This window comes from Sabethes cyaneus, chromosome 3 (genome assembly GCF_943734655.1).
Source record: "Sabethes cyaneus chromosome 3, idSabCyanKW18_F2, whole genome shotgun sequence".
Taxonomy (NCBI): domain Eukaryota; kingdom Metazoa; phylum Arthropoda; class Insecta; order Diptera; family Culicidae; genus Sabethes; species Sabethes cyaneus.
This window is the reverse complement of record NC_071355.1, coordinates 183,188,450-183,208,299: the sequence shown is the minus strand read 5'-3', so window position 1 is coordinate 183,208,299 and position 19,850 is coordinate 183,188,450. Positions and strand designations below refer to the sequence as shown.

General features: G+C 40.7%; 1 protein-coding gene across 2 annotated transcripts in view; it reads left to right on the top strand.

Annotated features, from left to right (window-relative positions):
- The window catches only part of LOC128741489 (histone demethylase UTY), a 157,933-nt gene extending 141,862 nt beyond the window's left edge, over window positions 1-16,071 (top strand). For both annotated transcript variants that reach the window (XM_053837345.1, XM_053837347.1), the window contains 8 exons: window positions 3,654-4,008; window positions 4,073-4,676; window positions 11,002-11,536; window positions 11,788-12,605; window positions 12,807-13,363; window positions 13,428-13,637; window positions 13,833-13,959; window positions 14,206-16,071. In XM_053837345.1, coding sequence (XP_053693320.1) covers window positions 3,654-4,008; window positions 4,073-4,676; window positions 11,002-11,536; window positions 11,788-12,605; window positions 12,807-13,363; window positions 13,428-13,637; window positions 13,833-13,959; window positions 14,206-14,634 — 3,635 coding nt within the window. In that variant the 3' untranslated portion in view covers window positions 14,635-16,071. The remainder of the gene's footprint in view (window positions 1-3,653; window positions 4,009-4,072; window positions 4,677-11,001; window positions 11,537-11,787; window positions 12,606-12,806; window positions 13,364-13,427; window positions 13,638-13,832; window positions 13,960-14,205) is intronic.
- Window positions 16,072-19,850: the final 3,779 nt, after the last annotated feature.

Below are 19,850 nucleotides of genomic sequence, written 5' to 3'. Positions count from 1 at the left end.
TATTCTACCAAAAATATTAGTTTAAATAATATAACACTTGAAAATAAAGTCGTGTGGTTCAACGGTTACTTAAAACTACAGTTGTAAGATCAGGAACACTACATGACTCCGCACCTCATAGCTTGGTTACTCAATTATTCAAATTAGAGTATTTCCAGGTATGACCACGTGGAGGCGCTAGGTAGCGGCGTAACGGCTTAGGATGGCTGAAGCTATGTTGGACGCTTCTTCCCTTCTCCATTTCAAACCCGCATTGACGTATAACTCCATGCGAATCAACATCCGCAGTGAAGCAAACCTTAGCAGCAAATTCGTTGGTAAATAGCGAAATCAGAACGGGTCCAAGAATGATGAACGCCCGAAACATTCGTAAACACTTCAGCACGAGAAGCTCCTATCTTAACGCAAAGCGATCGGTTTGTCAAATAGAAGGTGAAGCAGGCGATCAAGGAACTATCGACTCCAAGTTTGTCTAGTTAGTTCAACAAAATTCCGTGATTCACTCGATCAAATGCTGCAATGAGATCAGTGCAGACAGCATCAACTTGTGCACCGTTGTCAACGGTGCGAACGTGGAGTTTTGCAATTTCGGTCAAATTGGTCGCAACAGATCGCTTAGGATAGTCCATGTTGAGCATTTGAAATGAGCAGAAAAGCGCCTCAATAATAATGGTCACAAAAAGTTTTAAATAGCAACAACATAAGGAGGGCATGCCTCTGTGATTCTGAACGTCCCTCTTGTCACCTTCCTTGTGAACAGAAAACGAAAATGAGGATTTCCCAGTTCGGGAATTTTCCTCTCTTGCAGTGACTTGTAAAAACAATTACGCTTCACAATAATCGAAATGTCCTTATTGCAATGAAGTGATGAGAGTCCATACAGGAAAAAGAAAGTTCGGCACTATCTAGAAAACGGTTATCAAACAGTATCGACATGTTTGACTTGTATCAACCTCGTTTGAGGATGAGGACATAATAAAATGTTCATGAAAAAATACTCCCAAATCAGGTTTTCTGAACATCATTTTAGTTTGCGGTTTTGCAACCAACTTTGCTGAAAGTGAAAATAGACTTTAGAGGACATATTTTTTTCAAACTTCGGGAGCTTTAAATTTTAATTTAATATATATTTTAATAATTTCAAAATGAGGGTCAAATGAAATTGAAGGTAAAAATATACCCTTAGGGAGTAGCTATCACAATTAGTGATGTTGTTTTAGTAATTGCGATGGGACTGTTAATTTTGAGCTGGATGCGAAGAACATTGTAATTACGCTGGATAATTATGTTTCAATTCAGCCTAGGGCATAGTGCGCTCTACTGTGCACGTTGTGCTTTCTTAGGATGGTCTTTGCGTGTAATGTTAAAATTACAAGCCATAGTTTCGTTGATAATGTTCACTAATGCTGATTTCAATATCATGTTTCGCAGAAATAAGTAGCAAAATTATGTCAGATCCACACGATATTGAGTACTCCACCTCTTGTAAAACTTATGAAGTATGTTGACAGCAAACACCTGAGAAATCTTCCGTTATTCGCTCGTTAACGGTTATTACGAAACATGTTATAATAGTCATAAACAACATTTCAAAACAGTTCAAAAAACACCAGCCAGCTGTTGAAATGTGCCACTTTACTTACCGAAAGCACCGAAAGCTGTTTTCCGACTGTCCCTTTCGGTTGCACTGCCAAGTCATCTGTTGTTGTACGTAAATTAGCTTGCACTCCTCGCCGCAACGCAATGCAATTCAAGTCGCGGCAGCATCACAGCGGAACAAGATGGCATATTAAGCGGCACACTCTTGTGGTGGTTCAGCCAGAGCGGCCACAATCCACAATCGGTCGGAAGGTGCAGCAGCAAATTAAGCTCAACTTACAGTCAGTCAGTCAGTCAGTCAGAGGCAGCAGCAGCAGCAGCAGTAGGCACTTAAGACGAAACGAAACGACGAATGAGGGAACAGCTGTTGCGTTTTCTTCCTGAGTCGTCGTCGAAGAAAATTAAACGTTTCTGTTTTTGCCTTCGAATGTTCGATAGCAATAAGGATGGTCTATGGCATGTTTCAGAAAAAAACGGTGTGGTCTGATAGCAACGAATTTAAGCGAAGGGCCAACCACCACAAGTGATAAATTATGCTTTGAACTCTCGAACTGTTTCTGGCCATCGTCTATGACAGGTGAAAAGACGAACTAGATTACCTCTATCAGATGTTGTAGACCCTAACAGGTGGGAAATTTTATCACAAGTTAATATTAAGATAGTTAAAGATTATCGATTTCTTGTTGCTGTTGCTTGAACTTAGCATAGTATAGCGTGGCAGTAGCGTAAATCATTCAATCGTTCTCTACCTGCTACGAGTGTAATTGTATCCTGAAAGACGAGTGCGCTTAACTTAACGATCGGTACCTACTTTGCCGGGCTAAGGAAATTACCCAAAAAGTAAAGGAAAGGTCACAAAGTTTCTTTTTCGGGACTGCCTAGGGATTATTATTGCTGCAATCCGGGGAAATCGACCGTCAATCAAGCGAGTCCTACCTGGTCAGACGAACTCTGCAAAGCAAAAGCTATTTATGCCAGTGCTGGTACAAATTTGATTGATGTCGAAAATTGCCCTCAGCCCTAGGCTACACACAGAAAACCGAAGATTAGAGTGTATTACCGTGTGTACGTACGTTTCGAACCTTTGGATGGTTGGTTGGTTGGTGCGTAAGTAAGGACAGAAATCGTCAGGTTTATGATGATTGTGGTTGTTGCTTCACAGCCGACGAGAGGGAGAGGAATATTTCTTCTTACTATTATAAAAATCTATCATCTGCTTTTTTATAATGTTCGTACTCGTAGTCGCTGTCATATGCTCTTTGCCGTGTGGTCGGCGAAGAAATATGTTTTCACCATCCCGTTCATTATCCTGCCAGTGTGGCTCTGAATGTAATGCAGGTAGGATCAAGGATTTTGTGTCTATCGGAGGCGAAAAGGATACGGCTAGAACTCTGTGCAAGTTGCTGATAAAAGTATAACAGTTTGTAACTGGTGCGTTGAGGTTTATGAAAATATGTATTTGTAAAATTGGAACCAAATGGGGATAGAATGGCGAATCATCATAAGACATCAAAAATTAAAGCTGTAACGTATAAAATCAAGGGGCAATAATGATAATTCGATTGCAAGAGGAATTACTGCTACTCGCGAGTAAGTTCGAAGTCGAAGTAATTGACAAAGGAAACGAGAAAAAAATGTAATAAAAAAGCACAACGCTTAAAACAAACCTGTTAACCAGACATTTTGGCTAAAACTTCTTTTTTTTACAAAAGAGAAATAAACTGCGATTATTGCTGGTCGTCAATTCAGATTTATTCATGCGATGCGTCTGGGATTGCAACCGGATTGCCGAACTTGCCATGAACAGACACACACCACGGTCAAGGCGATCGGCACTGAAAGATGCATTTTCATTGAACTCGTCTTCTGGTGTCAATGGATTCATTAAGTTTGAATCCTTCTTCTTTACTTTTTGGTTTGTTCGCGTTTCACTGTTCGAGCTTTGTTCGTAGTGTTAATTATGAGGGCCTCGCTTAGTATGCTAATTTCTTATTAGTATGTACTGTAAAATTATTCTAGTGAAATTAAAAACACCTTTTTGTTTCTCTCCACAGTTCGCTTTCACATCGCACATCTGTATGAGGTCCAGAACAAGTTCAAAGCTGCAAAAGAAGCCTACGAGCAGCTCCTTGCGGATAAACAGCTGACATCAGCGCTGAAGGCTGATATTTGCCGCCAGCTCGGATGGCTCTATCACAGCGTAGAGACACTCGGCGATAAAGCACAACGCGAGCGTTTTGCTATTCATTGTTTGCAAAAATCGATCGAAGCGGAACCCAAGTCGGGCCAGACACTGTACCTGCTGGGACGGTGCTTTGCGGGAATTAACAAGGTGCACGACGCTTTCATCGCCTATCGTAACTCGGTCGAAAAGAGCGAAGGAAACGCAGACACATGGTGCTCCATCGGGTAAGAAAGAACACCGATCGTTTGACCAAAATCAACAGGACCATAATTATTTATTTTCTTTTAGAGTACTCTACCAGCAGCAGAACCAGCCTATGGATGCGTTGCAAGCCTACATATGTGCTGTGCAACTAGATAAATCCCATTCGGCTGCTTGGACTAATCTAGGTATTTTATACGAAAGCTGTAATCAACCACGGGACGCTTATGCCTGCTATTTAAACGCCACAAAGAATTCGGACGGACAGCAATCGACCGTAGTGTCAGCCTTAACCACTGCCAGCAGTGCCAGTGTAACGAATGTAACAGGAACTGCCGTAACGTCAGGAAACACCTCCAATACAAACATAGCTTCCACGAGTTCATCCAGCACAGGAGCAGCAGCAGCAGCGTCAATCACAACAACAGCACGCACTGGAACCAACGTCGGCGATTCTACGATTTCCACTGCCGGATCCGTTAAGCCCCAGAACCTGGCTCAGAGGATTAAGTTTCTGCAGCAGCATCTGGCACACGCACCTATGCCTAGTATCACCTCCAAACGGCGGCAACTACCGTCGATAGAGGAAGCGTGGAATTTGCCAATCTCAAACGAAATGAGCTCTCGTCAACAGCAGCAAACGGCCGCAGCTCAGGCTCAGCAGCGGCAGTATCAGAAAGGATTCGTACAGGTCAGTAATCCAATGTTTTATGGACGACCGGCAACCCGAAAATACTTCATTTTATAGAACACCGAAGCTGACTTAAGCCGGCTTCGTTGGCCCATAGCTGACTCACTTCTTGTCGCTAGTATTTATATCATATCTTAACAACATTCTACAGACAGCGTTTCAAAAAATTTGAATTGTTTCGTATATCGTTGTAATGCTAACCTTGCAGACAAAAAAAACAAGGTGACTTTTCAATTCTATCATCCACTCCTTTGTACGAGTGTTGAACTTAAAATATGTATTGCATACTTAAAATCCACCTAATGCTTACACTAAAAGTGTAAAAACCAGTGTAAAAACCACGTAATTTTTTAAAGCTGAGGCTGATTATTTGTCAACATTGTCGCATAAGCATATTGTGGAAATTCCACCTATTTAGACTCTCACGCGAAAATTATCAGCGTGGTTTGTTTCTTGTTTCCCACACACGGTTGTAATTTAGCAATTTGAACTACCAGTTTTTCGTCATTGCCTTATCTCTGTATCCCTCCTTGTTTCACAAGGCTTATTTTCAATTTATTAGTAGGTACGGGATTAACAAATATGAATTTGCGTTGGACTCGTATAATTACTGCATGGAACAATATAAACTCATTTGTTAACCTGCGGTTTACCCAGTGTTGCCCAAAGGAATCAAGCTTGTATATCCAGTTTCGCAGTTAATTTAATAAGCCAATCTAGAAGATTCATTTTTTACTAAATTTCTGCGATAGTTTTTACAAAAAAAAAAAACTTTATTAAGTTAACCTGCTATTAAAATTTATCTGAATGAGGCTATCAAAATTAATTTAAATAAAATGTTGTGTTTTTGTTAGTTTAGAATATGTAATATTTGGCAACAAAAAAATTCACGCTCTCAGATTTGGGGTCTACTGGCTCTCGACAGCTCCAATTTGTCTCCCTCTCATAAATATTTTGGAGCACGAAACGTGCGTTCGAAATCTGCCAGTGCCCGCAGCTGTCTTGTGTCTGCTTATTCATTTCCTTTCAATCGTCAAACTGAACGGGTGTAGCAGAATGTACCACTGTGTAGTTTAGTATTCCTTTGCAATAAGCAGTAACAGTGATGGGTGTTTCGTTTACAATATCCTAATCTAGTAATTAATGTGTTCCCATTATTGTAAATAGTGTACATAAACGACGATAGCATCGTAAACTTTTGGAATCGCAATGTAAGTAAATCACGCCACAACCAAATTTTATAACCGGCAGACTGGCCATTCTGTGAAGGTCAAAGCCCTCGGTGTCGGTGAGCAGAAACTGGAACGAACCGCGAGATGAGAGCGTAGCAGCAGCAGTCGCACTTTATTTCGGCAACCCCCATGTGGTTATTGAACCCGTGAGCTGCTCCGCTCCACTGGCTTTGTCTTGCCACCCACCCCCTCATTTCAACTGCGCATCCTTTCAAACAAAACTTTTTAACAAAAAGCGTCTGTTTAGACTGCTGTAAATGAGTGCTCTATTCTGCGGATCAGATCATAAATAATGCTGGAATTCTACATTAATCATGTGTAATGAAAGTTTATCCTTTCTGGTTATATTTATCTGGTTGAAACCGGTTGATCCAGATTGAAAATTTACTGTCTGCATTTTGATATATTCCAGTATAAAAACATCGTCAATCACTATACCGTTGGATGACAAAAATGTCCAGTATCAACTACTTTACTTGTTGTTGTGAATGACCCTTTGGGTTAAAACCACTCTAAAAAAATACTTTACTTGTCAACCGAGCTGTGAAAGAGCATTATTTTTTATATATCAACCAATTTTGGCCCATACTGGCAATTTTATGTGGCTGCTTATATTGATTTTTTAGAAGAAAATAACCGAGTATCTTCGTCCCAACAGGTAGGAGATTATTTATTTCGATTGAACGTAGATCTACTTGATGTCCTGAAAGTAAACAGTAGCGGTAAGAGTGTACTACCACGTACTCTTCGATCAACTTCAGAATTACATAAAAATTGAAATTTTTGTTTGAAAACATGTGGGTAATTTACTGCAGTAATTCCTGTAGCGATGAATCACACGATGGGCGTTTCATTTGTTATTTCGTATCATTTTCATTCATATTGCGTCAATCAGCTGTTGAAAACAGCACAGAGTTGCACAAACTTGCCAGATGCGGTCAACGTCCGCCAACTGGTGATTTATATTTCGCACTTCGCTAAATGCGAAACAACTATATTAAACTTCGCCAAATGCTAAAGTAACTATGTAAACGTAGAACTACGTTTATGTTTTCTAGGTTGGGGTGCACATCAGAAGTAGTAACACGTCACGAAAGGTGGTTACGTTTTGCACGTTTATAACTCTACCATTTCCCATTGGATTTTAGAGTAATTTGCATCGATCTATCAAAAATTGTTCTATGCGTTAATTAATATGCAGAATAAAAAAAAACTTGTCATGTCACTATCGAAATAAGCATAAATATCAACCACTGTCGAAATTGCACGATTCAGCCAATCACACGTGAGCACACTATTGCTTTCCAGACCTGGTTTGACTATTTTATACACCTACGATTTTGTTTACGTCGATTCCAGATAAAAGTGACAGTGTTTTTCTATCCCAACCGATCGGGAACTGATTATTTTGATTAGATCTAGACCAAGTTGATGTCCTGTAAGTCAATTTTTTTGTAAGGGTGTAAAACCGTCTTTTCCTTTCAATCAATTTTATCATTTGAACATTGAATCTAGACCAGTTTGATGTCCTGAAAGTAAAACGGTAATTATCCCTTCTCTTCAACGACTTTTGACAGACGAAATAATTTATAATGGGCATTCCACATGTTACATGACACAATTATACTTCAAATCAATCTATCCTAATGAATTGTGCTTTCAACTGTTTCCGAAGAAACTGATGGGAGATTATCAGTGTTGATAATGATAACCTGGACTAATTGATCCATTTTTTCTCTGTTTAACCAATAGTTGTGCATATAATGAGAAATATTTTGTTTTCAACAAGTTCCTTAACTCTCACCTAAACTTACTTCCAATCACCAAAGGATGTGTTATTGTGGTTTGATGGCCTAACTGTTTATGAAGTAACAAATTTTAAGAAACTGATAAAAATGTGCCCAGTGTCACGAAAGTATTTGGATAATTTAATCTCGACCGCATTGGACAAATATATCATGATATGTCTCAAAAGCCGAGAGCCGGGATGGCTCTTGCCGTATCAGGAATTCCTCTCCATTGAACTCGGTCCTGAGCTACTCGTCGCCAATTCGTAATGCGTCTCGACACACGTAAGTCGGCTTCAACCTGGTCGAGCCATCTAGCATATTGGGCCCCTCTATTCCTGGTGTCGGAGGGATTCTTGAGGAGAACGGATTTCACTGCACAGTCGTCCGGCATCCTTGCAATTTTGGCCGGCCCACCATAGTCTCCCAACTTTCGCCAAGTGTACGATGAGAATCTCTCCAAGTGGTGTTGCAACTCGCGGTTCATACGCCTACGCCACTCTTCGCTATCCGTTTGTACTCCGCCCTAAACAGTCTTTCTTTTAAATACGGCAAGCTTACGTATGTCTTCCGTAAGCAAAGTTACTGTCTCAAGCCCGTAGAGGACTACCGGTCTGATTAGCGTTTGCTTTGTGGTCAGCTTTGTGCCGCAGCGTATGCTCCCTGATCGAAGCGTCTGGCAGAGGAAAAACTAGACTCTACCTCTAGCTTGAATGCCTCGTTGACTCTCCTTACTTGTATTATTGTCTGCGGTGACCAGAAATCCCAAATATACGAGCTCATCAACCACTCCTACTTCCATAGGACGCAAACGTTGTTTTCTCTGGAGCCTCTACTTACCATATATTTGGTTTTCGACGCATTGATTTATATTGCGATCCTCCTAGCCTTCGTTTTTAACCTGACGTTGATTGTCTCCGCCAACCTGAGGTTTCTACAGTGTGACACATATATATATTCGAACAAAAATCATTTTATTCTTGCAGCGGCATATATAAGTAATACAATCAAACTAAGACAATGTGTGTGTGGCATCATGACTTAAGTCTTACTTGACGTAGTTTCATTTTCGTATTGCGTCTTGTTCGGTGTGCACGTTCCAGAGTTTGAGTTACGGTCCTTGATAATAAATAAATTATTTAACGGTGCTATATGCGGCACTATTTTTCGTAACCTCAAACATCTCGGCATAAAAAGAGGATTTGTATTGTACACTAAAAAGATTTGTCGATTTTAAAATTGCTTTCTTGAGCATTTGTTTGGTTTATTTTCAACCCATATCTTTCAGCTGCGCATTCCGCCTTATCAAACCAATATCGGGATAAAAGTATCGACTTAGCGTAGTATCTGCCTTCCTAATCCTGCCGATAAAAGCATCTGCCTTCCAATATCGATATCGCGAGTATCGATACGGTATCACCCAATACTAGGTGGGAAACGTGAGAAAACCTGGAAAGGTTGTACACGTACCTCACACATGCGTTTAACGCTATACGAAATTTATTTAAGATTGTAACTGTAGTGTTGCAAAAAGTGAACCACCATTAGCAAAATGTGGTAGCAATAGTGATGTAAAAAGCTTCAACTTGGTTGATGTATGAAAATGTTTTGTAGCCAAGTTTAATTGTTTTAGCTTTCCATCTATTTTACAACTTTGGGCATTCATATGAGCTTCTCATTTAAGCTGAGATGTTATAGTTATACCTAAGTTCGTAACTTTATCAAAAAATTGGATTGGCTCACTGTCACCCACGTTTTCGTACAAGACATCAATTTTGATTAAATTCTAATAGAATATCGACCCGTAACTGTCGAACGTGAGAAATGGTTGCACATTTTACGAATAGATTTTACGCTCAAGACATCAAATTCATTTAGGTTGGCATAAAGGGAAATAATTAGTAACCTGTTGGGACGGGGAGATCCTGTAACTGTTTTTAGCAATGAAAACAAATGAAACCGCACATATGTGTGGTTGTCGTTCCAAAAATACAGATCTAAAATAGTACGGATTTTTTGAAAAAGAATATGTATATAAAATTTGAACAAAAGCAGACATCTTTCAAGTTTTGTTGTTTTTTTTCATGGTATTGCTGAAGTATGACACTTACTAGACATCTCGAAAGTCTCCACGACTAGTCTGTTTAATGCTGAAAAAACAGGATAAAAGACGAGGTTTTTCCATTTCCCTTACTTTCGTATACACAGTAAACTGCTTACATTCTTCCAAAGTTAGTTGGCAACGTTGCTGACAAGTGCAATTCTCATGATTTCGAACAGTTAGCCGACACCTTTCGCACTCTCTCAGACTCTCAGGTCCGTTCGCTCACCACATTCACCAATCTCCACATACAGTCAGCCAGGCAGGCAGGCAGACACAGAGGGACAGAGCCGGTTTTTGCTTCGCCTGCTTATGTGCGGCCCTCCTCATTTTTATTCCGATTGCCGTCAGAAGTGGACGCGCAGAAATTCGACACATTATTGGTGCTATTAGTATTTTAGTGATTTTGTAAAAAGAAACTAGATCTACAATTTGCTTTAATTACAAGTATTAATGTGTAAATAGTGTTTCCAATATATAGATACTACAAACAACGTGTTCGGGAATTGAACTAAGCACCTAAAATTATGTAAGTAAAATGAACCATGTGCTTCTGATTTATGAATTTTAAGCTTGCCCACCTTAGTATTTTTGAGAACAAGTTAAACAATTCAATTCAATTTAAACAGTTCAATTTTGAGACAAATTTGCTGTCCAGATTGAATCTGTTTCTGCAGCTGCACACCGCAATGTCTGCGAAACGAAAATGAGGTTATGTTCCTACCGCGTGTTCTCACAGCGTTTGAAGGTCAAAGCCCTCTGTGTGAGCGAGGTGACTGACGACGATGACGACGACGGTGCGGTGCCGGTGACTGCGAGCGAGAACGTCTACCACACGAGAGGCAGAGAAGAAGCGCACATTCTCGACGGCCCAGAAGTGTGCGCGGTCATTGAACTCATGTTCTCAATTTTATTACTGTGGCACTACATACCTATAGTACCTTACCTACCTATACTTCGCATCCGTATGAAAAAAAGTTGCGTCCTATCGATTAATTCAGTTTGATGGGACGATTCCTAAGCGTGATGCCAGAGTAAAATGCCGGAAATCCGGCAAAAGAGCAGAATTCGCTAACACCACCATTTTGCCATACGGTGGAGCTAGATAGTAGCTGCTACTACATTTGAAATTACAATGAAATGATACATGTATAACTATAACTTCCTTGTTAGTCGGTAAACTAATCAACGGTATTTTGTTTCAGGGTAATCAGGCCCAATTTCAAGGTAACAACCCGGCGGCGGCCAGCAAACGTTTCAAGCAGGAGGATGGTCAAGTGGTACGCCCCGGCCAGGTGCCGAATTTCTATCTTAACCAGCAGCAACTGTCGATGCTGCAATATATGCAACAGAATCAAGCCAGTTTAACCGCTCAGCAGCAAAATTTGCTGCAACAGTATGCCCATCAGTACCGACTGATGCAGCAACATCAACAGCAGCTTCGTATGCAGCAACAACAGCAACGGAATCAGCAAATTCAGCAGCAGCAACAGCAGCAACAACAGCAGCAGCAGGGTGGAGCAGCCACGTTCCAGGGTCAGCCAGTGACGGGCGGTTCCTATGGACCGCAGACCCAGTCCCCGCAACACGGACAGTTGTTAGGTGGAAATGGTAGCTTTGCTGTAGCTGGACAAACTTTCAAAACAAGCACTGGAGCATACGCTGGTGTTGGCAGTTTCCAGAACCAGTCGAATACCGCTGCCTTCACTCAGTTGGGGGGTGCCAATCAGGCGGATCTTGGTAAGTAAAGCCCGAATCAGTTGATCGACCCTACCAATATTCTCGTTGTGAAATGTTCGAAACCGTTCGGCCATGAGCATTACACTCCAATAAATGTTGGGAAAATAATGTGAAATTCAATGGAAGTTGATTGATTCAAATAGATTATTTTTCTTGAAACATTCAAGAAATTTCGATTTGAGTCCAACAATAAACCTCATCAATTGTTACTGTTTTGAAATTACTTTCTCATACTCTTTTATTTATTGTAGATCAAGAATTGCAAGCCCTTCTATCGTCGAAGGATGATACTGCCACCTTTGCTGAGACACTTCTGAAACAGTTCGGTTCCGATGATTTGGACATTAAGGACATCAAGCAAATTGATCAGCACGGTCAAAACAGTGTTGCACTTGTTGATCCAAGCACCGGTCGACCGGATAGCGAAAAGTCACCTACAATCAAGGCGGAAGCCGCTGGTGGTGGGGCAACTCCTGCAGCAAGTTCGGCCGCCGCAGCAAAGCGGCACCTATTGGCAAAACATGACATCAAGCTAGAGCCGGTAATAAAGATCGAAAAACTTTCCGAGCCAACCCTAAAGCCGGGTTTCAGCATCGAAATGACGGCAAAGGAGCTTCTGCAGGCGGTCAAAAAATCCGATCTCAAAGACGTTCCGGCTATCTGTTCGACGATGATGATAGATTCGCCCCCTCCCGCGCCGCCAGAATGCCCACCACAGCGATTAACCCGCGAACAGTTGCAACCTCCCACACCGTCGGTTTTTCTCGAGAACAAAAAACACGCGTACAGTCCACAGTTGCAGGAATTTTGCCTGAAGCACCCCATTGCGGTGGTGCGACAGTTAGGAGCCGCCCTCAAGCTCGATTTGGGACTGTTTTCCACCAAAACGCTGGTCGAAGCTAATCCCGATCACAGTATAGAGGTGCGAACGCAGGTGCACCAATCGGCCGACGAGAACTGGGACCAGTCGATGAAGTCTAAGGTGTGGGCGTGCATTTCGCATCGATCGCACACGACCATCGCCAAGTACGCGCAGTATCAGGCGTCGAGCTTTTCCGATAAGATCAAGGTAAGTCAAAGATTGCTAATTTCGGTGGTCTATCTTTTGAAATCAAATGATGTATTGCTTAAAACTTTCGTTCTGCTGAACAATTCGGCATGAAGAAGCACTTTATTCAAGCACTGATAATTTAATTGACAATTCGTTTCACTCCGCTTCAAGATTTAGTCGCAAAATTAATTTTTTACATTTACCTGCTATTGTTCACAGGAGGAACGTGACAAACTGGCTGGTGTTCCGCTTACCAACTCTGATTCGGACTCGAAAGATTCGATAAACAACAGCAGTGGGGCTGGTTCCAACAATGGCAGGCGAAAGCGGTGCAAAAATGGCAACAAGATGCTGCGATTTGGCACAAACGTTGATCTGTCGGACGAGCGGAAGTGGAAAACGCAACTGACGGAGCTGCAAAAGTTGCCACCATTTGCCCGGGTTGTGTCGGCCGCCAATATGCTGTCCCACGTCGGTCATATGATCTTGGGCATGAATACGGTGCAGTTGTACATGAAAGTGCCGGGCAGTCGGACGCCGGGGCACCAGGAGAATAATAATTTCTGCTCGATTAACATCAACATTGGACCGGGAGATTGCGAGTGGTTTGCGACGCCCGACTCCTACTGGGGCGGCATTCAGGCACTTTGCGAAAAGAACAATATCAACTATCTGCACGGATCGTGGTGGCCTGCGTTGGAAGATTTGTACGCGGAGAATATTCCGGTGTATCGGTTCACGCAACGGCCCGGTGACCTGGTGTGGGTTAATGCTGGGTAAGTTACTAAACGGTCAGTTAACATGACACTCCTTACTAGGCGATTTTCTTTTATTTCACAGATGTGTGCACTGGGTGCAAGCGATAGGATGGTGCAACAACATAGCTTGGAATGTGGGGCCCCTCACGGCGCGACAGTATCAGCTGGCGGTCGAACGGTACGAGTGGAACAAACTGGAAAACTACAAGAGCATCGTACCGATGGTACATCTCAGCTGGAACCTTGCCCGCAATATTAAAGTTTCTGACACAAAACTCTTCGAATTAGTCAGGTAAGCTTGAATTATAGTTACGCAAGTTCAGTTGTTTTAATTTGAATGATGAATAAAATCCTTAAATATTACTAACTTTCGTTCTACCGAATAACTCGTGTAGATTTCGGAATCACTGATTTTTTCCTTTGACGTTCTGAGACCCGTCGGTGACATTGTGGTACTTACTAGAGAGTTTTTTTTTCTATTTTGCAGAACCTGTCTCATGCAAACCATGAAGCACTGTATGCAAGTACTGGAGTATGTGAAATCGAAAGGCATTGAAGTTCGATTCCACGGACGAGGAAAGAATGAGGCATCCCACTATTGCGGGCAATGTGAAGTGAGTAACTTTTACTTTCGATTGTAATTGATTATTGCATTATTCGCAGCAATCACCGTGTTTTATTGGTGGTTTTGTTGACACCCTACGATTAACGAAACGATGCTAGATAAAATGGTTTTCGAGGCGTTCCGGGTTCTGTCGTTTCCGGCAGAATTTGGCTGCATGAATCCCAGACATTTCAATCACTCTCAATTAGAAAAGTTATCACCACTTATCGGTGCATGATTTATATCTTTTTTTCAGGTGGAAGTCTTCAACATTTTGTTCATTCGGGAGCAGGAAAAGCGTCACGTTGTGCACTGTATGGGTTGCGCACGGAAGCAGGCACCGACGCTGCAAGGTTTCGTCTGTCTCGAGGAGTACAAACTGGCTGAACTGATGCAGGTGTACGATGCTTTCGTACTGCACCAGCCGCCTCCGTTATCCATTCAACCACCGTCAGTACCGGCACCTTCGCAATCGCCTCAGCAGCCCATTTCACTGCCGCTGGTACCTGCTGGTCAGCAACAACAACCATCATCACTCGCAGCATCCTCGTCAACCATTACCATCAGTTCGTCTTCGTCCAGCTCGTCGATCGGTGCTGTACCGAGCATTCTACCCTCGGGTAGCAATAGCAGTAGTAACGGCGCCAGCGGTGGAACGATCGCAACTCCGATACAGTTGTCGTGAAACCTCGAGGGAGAGTATCAGCAGCAGCAGCAGCAGCTGATGGTGAAAGATGACGACTAAGATCAAGGTTTGTTCGTTTATACGGTTCAAGAGTTTATTTAAAATCCTATTTCGTTCAGTTTAGTTCAATTTTTTGACATTTTATTTTGAGACAGAGTAGTGTCTCAACGGAAAAGACTTAACTGATCCATCCCAAACATTGAAGAGATAGAAAGTCGAACTTTTTTGTGAATATTTCTTTATTGTACATATTCAAAGTGTCGAAAGGGTAAAACTAGGAATAAAACGGGGGCTTCGATCTGCTGATCTCGAATAAAATACACGTAATTATTTATGCAACTAATCACTGCTTTACTAGCTGTACATTGTTTCGCGACGAACCGTCGCGAAAGGATAAATATTTAATTCATATAGAACATGCAGACGAAGCGATCACGTTTCTTTAACTATAAGTAGTTTAATTTATTTCGATAGCAGAGTTAGGGAAGTGCAAAGATTTCATGAGTTCTCACTTCCCGAATCTCGTCGATATCTTGTCGTATAATTCCGCGTTGTTGGTCTGTTCGTCGTTGTCGACCCGAAACGAAATGATCCACTTTTTGTTTGCTTAAGTAAGAACAAGAAAAACAAACCAAACAGCAAACCCGACCGTAGAATCGAACAATGCAAGCAACAAAAGAAAAAAAACAGAAAATCAATAGTTTTTACACTCAAAACAAAAACATAGTAGCATCCGTAACGAGCAAAACAAAATGAAAAACTCAGGAAAACTTACGAAAAACGTTTAAAGAAATTAGCGAATCAGAAACATAAAAAAAAGTAAGTTAACATTTTTGAAGTGACAAATTCATTGAATCATACATTACGCACTATTTCGCAGTAGACACACTCGGAACCGGGAAAGCGGTTGGGGGAAACCCCACCAGTCGAAGAAAATATCCCATATATTTTTCTATCTCAGCAAACAAACAGAGCAAAAATTTTCAGCTACATTTTATAAGAGAAAAAATTAAACGCGTACATAATAACAACTACCAAATAGAAATAAAGACGAAAAATGTTCAGCATTATAAAACAAAATATGTGTTTAGGATGGAGTTCTGTTGTAATTATGACAGGCGGGCGCGCGCGCTAGGTAGTTGCGATAAAACGGAGTTTAGAAGAAGGTGTTTGAGCATAGGTTGTACGTACATACGTTGATTGATGTCAGTCAAGCGGCTTCAGTCGAATTTAGCTTACATTTCGTGGGGAATTTTGACGGACAGATGGACGTATTTTGCTTAACAAAATAACTACTGACACAACCTGAATTTTAACCAAAAGGTAAAAAATGTCGTCAAATGGTTCATAGCCTAAGCCTCAGGTTTCCACAGCGATGATGCGAATTAAAAACTCCACGACAACATAAACAACTACTCACGACACTGACTTTAATGATACAAGAACTAAAGGAAGTGCCGGTAAAGTACGACGAATCAATATCAAAGCAAATTAAGGACCCAATCGAGGAACCGCGAATATCGGGGATTGGCGAATTCAACTACCCACACCGTATACTTTAATTGGAAATTCGATGTAAAGAACATATCGTACCACCGTGTCTTTCAGGAAGGTAACGAAGGTAGGGTGTCATTTCAAAAAAATTTAAAAATGCAAGCGTCACGAAAAAATGGTAGGTTTTGAGCGCCAATAACTCGCTCATTTCTCAACCAATGCGAAGGGTGTTTATATCAGTTGGTCAGAAATCTTTCAACGAATTAAACGATATAGTGAAAACAATTGATTTCTAAATATTCATCATTAATAAATTCATAAACATATCGCCCGGTTAGCTTCGAGGTACGATGCTCGGTTAGTCGTCGTCGTCGTAAGTTTGAATCTTGGCTAGACGATGCTTGCTAGATAGAGTCAGTAGGACGATTGCACTAACCCCGTAATTGTCCTGTACTCTAACAGCCAGTTGCGAAATCTGTCGATAAAGAAGGATCAAGCCTAAAAAGACGTTTATGCTCGAAGCTTTGCTTTTTTTTGTTAATCAACCAGTCCAAAACACTCCACTTAGGACTCCAAAACATACAAGTTATTGACACAAGACCCTACTTTAGGCTTTCAGTGTAGCACCAACTCTCTTATCGGGCGACTACACAATCTAAAACTTATAGACCGAAAAACAGTCTCCACTTTTGAATCACAAAACGCATCATACCCAAGCATCTACGGACTTCTGAAAGTACACAAATCCAGATCAATCGCCCCTAATATGACTGCGTCCCGTCTTACGAACTTTCAAAGTTTGTGGGAAAAATAATCCAAAATTAAATCGACAGTTCGTACAATATCATGGATTCCTTCGAATTTTGCGATTTTACCAACAATGTTACACTACTGCCTGGATACTCGTTGATTTCACTAAATGTCACACATTCCAAAAGATCTAGTGTGCCATAACGTGATATGTTGTTGGGAACAAATTAAACCACACGCCAAAGACATTTGCTTAGATTTGTTTCTCCTAGCTAGTAGAATTCTGGATTCGATGGTTGCTTTTACAAACAGACCTTTGGTACAGCGATGGGTAACCAACTATCACCAAGAGACGTCATTCCACCCGGTTATCAAACATTTGAATGATTTCCACTTACTACTTATTTGTTATCTTCCGCTCATAACATTTAATAGTCGCCATGATTTATAGTTCGAAACGGACAATGAGGAAGTTTACACTTTACATTCGACTGGAAAAAAGTAATGAAATCCCGATTGAAACCGACCAAACTTATCATCAGCAAATAGCTATTTTTCAAATCTGAATCTCGAATGGACAATGTCATGCATATCAGTGCAATTAACCACAGTGTTCACCGCTTTTGCTTTTCCACCGGGTTATAAACGTAAAAAATTGACTTAACGGACACTCAACGTACAAAATGTAGGACAAGAATTAGTCGACAAATGATTGACTCACCAATTCCAAATTCCCTACTATGTTATGTAAGCTAAATACCGGTTCCATGCTGGTAGCCGCACTACACCACTCCACCACTGCAGTGGTGTGGGTGTGGCAGTAATAGTGTTTAGTAACATTTTAACCATTTAAACCAGTTTAGTTAGAATAATTTATTTCGCTATAACATTTGCATTGCTGCGTCCGGTTCTTTCGGAAAACCAACTGGATAGGACATCAGGAGGGCTCACGAGTGGCGCGCGGATGCCGGGATTCGATGATAATCCATAAGGTGCTTTAGTTTGGACTAAGATTTATGTTAACGCCGAGCGCAAATTGTATTGAAAAGTGTGTGTGTGTGTATGTGTTTTTTGTACATCAGTGAATGGGCGAAATGTAGGGCACTATAAGAATAGTTAAGTAGTAGAAGGAAAACTAGTACCGCATCGTAACAGGTTACATTTGTGGTCCGTGTGTGAATTATAAGCTATATTAGCACTTAGGAGCGGATAGGATTGGATTTATGAAGATGGGAGAGATCCCCATCCAAGTACCAATTCGGAAGCCCCGTTCAGAACCAGGTAGGACAATTGTGTTTCATAGCAAAAGTGTGCTCTGCTAGCCGGAGCGTAGACTGGACAAGGTTAGTCTTTAAGTGTGTCATTTAGTATGTGTATAGTTAATTTTAGTCCCCCGAGAGAAGGTATAGCAGTAATGGGCAGCTTGTAGCAAGATACGTTTAGGCAAAACAGTTCCCTCCCACTCCACTGCACTTCACTGAAATTTCTCACCGAAAGTGTCATTTTGTTCATTAAATGGAATAGAGCGGTAGAGCACTAAATGAAGCAGCTTGGAGATTCAGGAAAGTCATGTTTTTTCTTGGTAATTAAGGGCAATTTTTGGCCGATTAAATTCAAAATTTCCCCTTCAAAATTTTTATCAGTTTCAAAATTACGCTTGATAAAAAAATCGCAAGAAAACGATAACGCAAACGGACGGAGAAAGCTTTCCCTCTCGAAGTAAATTGTAAAAAGCATGTTTGAAGATATCTACTCTCGTAAATAAGGAATGACCAGTATATCACTGCCAATTAATACTGAATTAATTTTCGCATTCCGTGCCGTAAGCATGCTGGAATAAAGGGAATTAATTCGTACTCGGAATGAGTAAATAAAGAAAAAAAGCAAAATAGAAAGGAACGTTCGAGAGAGAATGAGCTGGAAAATATCGAACACGGTTTGACACTGTACAGGAATGAAACAAGTAGCACCTCTTGTAAAAAGTTGTTTATTACCCAATTTATTCTTATTCATAATTATGACGAAAACCAATTGGATCTAAATCTTAATCGACATTTGCTGATAAGAACTCTACGAAAAAAAAAAATTAAATCCTATATAAAAATGAGAATCAAGATTGAACCGAAGCTAAAAATTAATTGAGGAATATGAAGAAAAAAAAACATGTCTTTCAACGTATCGTTAAGGGAAACATTGCAGGATATTTCACACATAATACGCTCTGGTACTCGATATACAAAACCTCACGAAAAAAGCCATCCTCAAACCTCAATCAAAACACTCTAGAAGTGACCATTTCATCAAATCAATCCGAACAAAAACACGCAGCAAAAATTACAATCATCAACGCATCCTCACATTAGAAACTGTTTTCCCACTCGAAAGTCAGTAGTCTTGTATTAGGTTGCCATTTTGTAGAAACGTGCATCAGTCAGGCAGTCAGTCTCAGTCTCAGTCAGTAGGTGTCGAAGACGGAACAAATTTCAGTTTGAACACCTTTTCTTTCTGTTCTCGGTGTGTTTGCTGTTGTGACACTGTTTCAATTTGTTCATTTCGGTGTTTTTTTACATATTGTAAATATACGAAACAAATTGCATCTTTCGGTTCAATGAAACGACGGAAAAGAAGAAAAAATAATATAAAAAGAAACAATTATAAAAAATTACCTCAGAGGAAACAGGAAAGCAGACAAAAAGTAATCACCTTTAATATGTAAATACACAATCCGCGCATCAGCCGAAAGCCGCACCACACTTTTGGACGTTTGGCCGACCGTAAAAATAGTGGTATAGTAATAAATATATCTATATACATATATACTATAAAAAATGAATCCAGAAAAACTTTACACCGTTTTGGTTTGGTTAATTCACTAACCAATCGTGACAGTTTTTACAGTAGCTTATAAGAAACAGAGCAGAAGTAATAATTTTATTTAAAGAAATATTATTTATCGTCGTATGTCACATGTA